The sequence below is a fragment of the Glycine max genome, chromosome 1 (assembly GCF_000004515.6).
Source record: "Glycine max cultivar Williams 82 chromosome 1, Glycine_max_v4.0, whole genome shotgun sequence".
Taxonomy (NCBI): Eukaryota; Viridiplantae; Streptophyta; class Magnoliopsida; order Fabales; family Fabaceae; genus Glycine; species Glycine max.
In genome coordinates this window covers 27,454,076-27,459,560 of record NC_016088.4, presented here as the reverse complement: position 1 = coordinate 27,459,560, position 5,485 = coordinate 27,454,076, and the positions used below count along the sequence as shown (strand labels likewise).

The 5,485-nt window shown below is 37.8% G+C and overlaps 1 protein-coding gene across 1 annotated transcript; it reads left to right on the top strand.

The window, feature by feature from the left end:
• Positions 1-410: 410 nt before the first annotated feature.
• On the top strand, positions 411-1,961 carry LOC100809083 (protein MIZU-KUSSEI 1). Its single transcript, XM_003517969.4, has one exon. The coding sequence runs from the start codon at positions 701-703 to the stop codon at positions 1,571-1,573; it is 873 nt and encodes a 290-aa protein (XP_003518017.1). The 5' UTR covers positions 411-700; the 3' UTR covers positions 1,574-1,961.
• The last annotated feature ends 3,524 nt before the right edge of the window (positions 1,962-5,485 follow it).

The following is a 5,485-nucleotide window of genomic DNA, read 5'->3' as shown; positions in this document are numbered from 1 at the left end:
AAATCACGATAAAAAGCTTGTCTTTTGGGGGGCTTCTTTCTTTCACTATCCACCAAAATCAAGTCTCTTTTCCTCACTTCCTAATTTAAAATTGACAAAACTTGATCAACCCCTTTTTGGAAATTTTCTACTTTATACACGATATATATAAAAAGAACAGTAGATAGCATTTGATATTAATTTCTTGGATAAATAAAAACATTTAAAATAAACACATCCTTAATGTCTCTTAATGTACTACATAGGACAAAAAACCAAATAAATATTACCAGTAGTATTGAATAACTTTTATTAAGAATAATAAGTTGCACGAAAATATTTACACATTATTTTAATAAAAACAATACGAGTAAACTATGATAAAAGTGATGTGACTTTGAGATCTCCTAATTAATTTAATTTGCTGCCGATTTCAACTCTGAAATTTCCCTCAAAATCTCCAATTCCTTGTTCCCAACAGGTAGGTTGGGGCTGCTTACCTTCCTTTTGTCAGATTCCTTTGCCTGTCCTTTGGTATCACAAACCCTGACACAATCGAAGAATAAATCCACCCATCCAAAGACACTACCCACAACTCCCAAAATAAACACTAGAACACACTCACATATCAACATTATTCAACCCCTTTGCCAAATCTCTCGTCACTCTTCAGTAACCCTCCTCCTTTGTCGATGCTCATGTGACTCTTTTTCTGTCCCAAATGAAGACCATAATGGCAGCCAAATCTCCTCATGACTCTTCATTCTCCTTCTCAAGGAGGTACTTCCATTGGAAGAAGAAGGCCTTGGATGAATCTGATGACGAGGAAGAAATCCTCAACTTCTCATCTTCATCCTCACATTTCCCTGAAGAAGTCGATGACAACCAAGAGGAACACTACCACCCCCACCACCTCACACTCCAAATGCCACAACATGGTGCCATCAGCACCAAGAAAAAACCCTACTTCTCCAAGAAGTCCAAGTTCAAGTCCGCCCTCACGGTCTTTACCACGCGTGTGCCGAGGCTGGGACTACACCACAACAAGAACAGTTCCAGTCTCGGCACGCGCGTGGTAGGGACACTCTTCGGCCACCGCCGTGGCCACGTGCACTTCGCCTTCCAGGAGGACCCAAAGCTGGGCCCAGCTTTCCTCATAGAACTCGCGACCCCCACCAGCGTCCTCGTCCGGGAAATGGCTTCGGGGCTGGTGAGAATCGCGCTAGAATGCGAGAAGAAGAAAAAGGGTGACATTAACTACAACGCCAGCAGCAGCAAAGTGAGGCTGCTTGAGGAGCCACTCTGGAGAACGTACTGCAACGGGAGGAAGTGCGGATACGCGAACAGGCGCGAGTGTGGGCCTGAGGTGTGGAAGATACTGAAGGCGGTGGAGCCCATATCGATGGGGGCTGGGGTGTTGCCGGTGTGCGTGAATGGAGCTGCAGGGTCCGAGGAAGAAGCTGCTGGGGAGGTTATGTATATGAGAGCTAAGTATGAGAGGGTTGTGGGGTCCAGAGACTCTGAGGCGTTTTACATGATGAACCCTGATGGGAGTGGAGGTCCTGAACTCAGCATTTACTTGATCAGAGTTTGATTAACATTGGCAATGTAATGGATATGTATGTGCTTGCTTGTGCTGAAGTTTATAGTTTATGGACTATGTTTGGGATTGTTTGTGTAAATAAGATGAGGGACTACGTGATTTCCCAGCTTGCTAGCTTTTCTTATTATGTTTCAAATTTTGGAACCAAAATACCTGTATATTCTGAAATATTTAATCGAGAATTTGCTTCCTTTTATTTATTGTGTCTTTGAATTTTATTTTTTTTGGGTTGGGGGAGGATGGGTTATAAGGATTTTGAAAGTTTATTGGATTATACCATTATAGAAGTAATCTTGAGCTACAAGTTGTGTAATTTCTTTCATTTTGGAATGTAGAAGAAACTGTGTTTGGGATTGTTGTGTAAATAAGAAGAGGGATTACATGATTTCCTGGTTTGCTTTGATAATGTTATGTTCGAAACTTTGGTACGACACCACAAGTATTTATCTTTCACGTGAGTCTTGAAATTGGATGAAATCACTATCGGCTATAGAATTGTTGTTCCAAATATTTAATGTAGTAACTTGAGAATTTGCTTTCCTCAAAATAAAAAATAAAAAACTTGAGAATTCGCTTCCTTTTATTATTGACTCTTTGAATTTAGGTTCGGGGAGTGAGGATTTTGAGATAGAAGTTGTATAATTTCTTTCATTTTGGAATGTAGAAGATAAATGAAGATGCAAAAACAGGTAGTTCTCGTGGTGCCATTTTTTTTTAAAAAAAAAATGTGTAGTGTTTGGATTTCTTTCCAATGAAATAAGTTGGTTTCTACTTAAAGAGAAAGTTGTGTGGCTCTTCAAAATTCTAGCAAAACGATAGGGCCGTGCTAGGAAGGTATCTTTTTTTCGTTTTTAAAAATATGGACGTCACTTGGTAGCTTTGAATAACAGTTATTGATGAGCAAGAAAGAGACTAATTAATCAATGTTTCCGTTGCTAAGGTAAAAGCTACCAAGGTAACAACATATCAATAGTTCTTGATTGGATCTTAGTTTCTGTATTTTGATAAACGGCTGATTTTAAAAGAATATAGGAGCCATAAAATCTTCGGATTTGTTACAATTTGTTGTCCATTTGTCTGTATTATAGGAAGTGCATGGTTTTGGATAGTTGAAAAGTGCTTGTATGAATTCTACACTTTCAGCCAACCAAATGGTAAGCAATTCTTGTGTACACACAAGTCAATTTTACACACAAGTCAATTTTACACACAATCACTCATAAATTGACAATTCATTTAAATTTTAAAAAAATATGAAATGTAAAATGAAAAGCACGTGAGCATTTTAAACTTTTTCTTTTACCAAAACTTTTAGAATTTTCTTGACCACCTCCCAGCTCCTTCGAGAGCTACCATCACCATTTCTTTTAAGATTGTCGTTGAAACCTTTTCCTAGAACCTGTGTCGCTCCACATCCCACAACCGCTAGCGCCACGCCACCTTCTGTTGGAGAGATTCTATTAAACGATTTTCTTCGGCGCTGCATCTATCTCTTCACACTGTCTCTTTAAAGTTTAAATCACCTCTGCTTATACTCCATTACCAAGGAGAGAAAACAGAGTCCGGCCATTGCTAAGAACTCTCTTGTGTTCAACGAACTCTTGATGTAGGAGGTGGCTTGCGTAAGATAAATAAATTTACCAAGAACGAATTCATATGAATTTAGAACACCAATTAACACTTGTTGAAGACATGATAAAAAAGATGAGAATTATTTGTGCGTAGCGTAATCTCCCGAAACCCAAAAGTCAAGCCTTCTTTTGTCTGATTACATGCTCCAAATTCCAGAGTTTTCAATAGGACAAATCATAGAGAGCAATTGATAACTTGACGACAAAAGAGACCTAGTCTCACTATTCATTACCCGTGGCACCTTCCATTATAGGTCCAATGGTTAGGTTCACATTGTTTTCTTACATAGATCAGAATTAGGTGTGCAAAGCCTGTAAACAATTAATCACATCATTAATAAGCTTAAATATCATTAAATGGATCATAATATTAACTCGTTTTTTTTTTTTACAAAACAAAATATTCAATTAATTGTAGCCCACAAGAATTAATGGGAAAATTCTAACATTCTCCCACTTGAACAAAATTAATTGTGTATTTTTAAGTTTAAAAACATTTTTGAAAACAACTCTCGGGCTAATAACATACCGTGGCCACAAAACATATAATCCCAAGATACAACACTTAATTTAGAGTTCATCCAACAAAAGTTATGTAACACCGAATCATGGCGGTAATTACATCCCTTATTGATGCAGTACCTTCCATGGTTACAAATATTACGGACTCTGTCGACTAGTCATCAAGGTGAAGTGTAGCAAGAAATGATCTGTCAATGTGATTAAAAAAAGCTATACTATCATTTTCTTCATCAATCCTCAATTTCTCTCAAGTGCTTAAAATCCAAAGAAATTACATGGTCTATCAAGAAACCATCATGCCTCAACTTCAATTCTGGTGTTGATCACCGACACAATGATCCTAACAACACCGAACTTTAATATTGTTATGCCTCATCTCCAATTCTGGTGTCAATCACCAACACAATGGTCCCGATTACACCGAGCTTTATTTCACATTTGATATACACATACAAAAGGTAGCATAATGAAATTCATCTCATTATTTATTCATCAAATCAAATGTAAAATGTCATCAATACATCATTTTCCAAAATTCAAAATAAAAATCCAACAAGATGAGAAAGGAAATAACATAAATCTAAATCTCCCACTAACCAAGTATATCAAAAGAACTCACAATGCCCATGTTTTCAACATGTCTTTTGAAAACAATAGGCCTGAGTCCCTTGATCAAGGGATCAACCAACATGGAATTAGTGTCCACATGCTTTACCACTATGGAACCATCTTTCACAAGATCTCTAACAGTCAAGTACTTCAATTCCAAGTGCTTAGATCCTCTAAAAGTCTTATTATTCTTTGTATAAAACACAATAGTGTTGTTATCTTAGAAAATCTTCAAGGACCTAACAATGGAGTCGACAATGCAAAGTCCTGTCACAAGATTCCTCAACCAAACATAATGAGTAGTGGTAGCAAAATAATCAATGAACTTTGCTTGCATAGTAGAAGAAGCAACAAGAGTTTACTCTTCCAGGATATCACACCCTTAGCCATCATAAAGATGTATCCAGAAGTCGATTTCCTATCCTATTCATTTGGAAATATTGGTTCAGATCCTTCAATATTGGATAAAAGATGTCTCTATCATCGAGGCACCCACCAAGATCTAAATTTGTGTACCCCACGACCTCCAAGTTGTCAACTCTTCTATACACAAGTATATAATCCTTAGTCTTCTGCAAGTACCTCATCACCTTCTTAGCAACTATCCAGTGATCATTCCCAAGGTTCGACTGAACGTCAACTATGAAAGCAATATTGGGCCTAGTGCATACCTGAACATACATGAGGTTGCCCGGAGCACTCCCAAAAAGTTTGTCATTCATCTTTGCTTGCTCAATCTCATTGTTTGGACATTGGTCCTTGTTGACTTCAAGAGGATTGGGCTAGAGCTGCTAAAAAAGGCCCTTGGGTTCTCATGAATCCCAGGGTAGATTTCTGAGCCCATGGACCAAGGTTGGGCCCACTCTTCTTTATAAATATTATAATAGGTTTTTCCTTCTTTTGGGTCTTGGATTTTGGCCATTTTAGTAGTATAGGGTTTTAGCCTTGTATTTTAGGGCATTTTGAGTAGTCTTTGTAGTAGAGATTTTTTTGTATTTTCATGTATTTTGGAATGGGAGTGAGCTTAGCTATTATAGGGGGTGTGTGTAGCTAAGCTCCTGCTTCTCATCTCAAGGAGGTGAACTTAGCTATTAGAGGAGTGTGTGTAGCTAAGCTCTAACTTATCTAAGAATCTTCTCAA

Excerpts from the sequence above, each read along its gene's own strand:
- LOC100809083 (XM_003517969.4), top strand. The coding sequence starts at position 701 with ATGAAGACCATAATGGCAGCCAAATCTCCTCATGACTCTTCATTCTCC.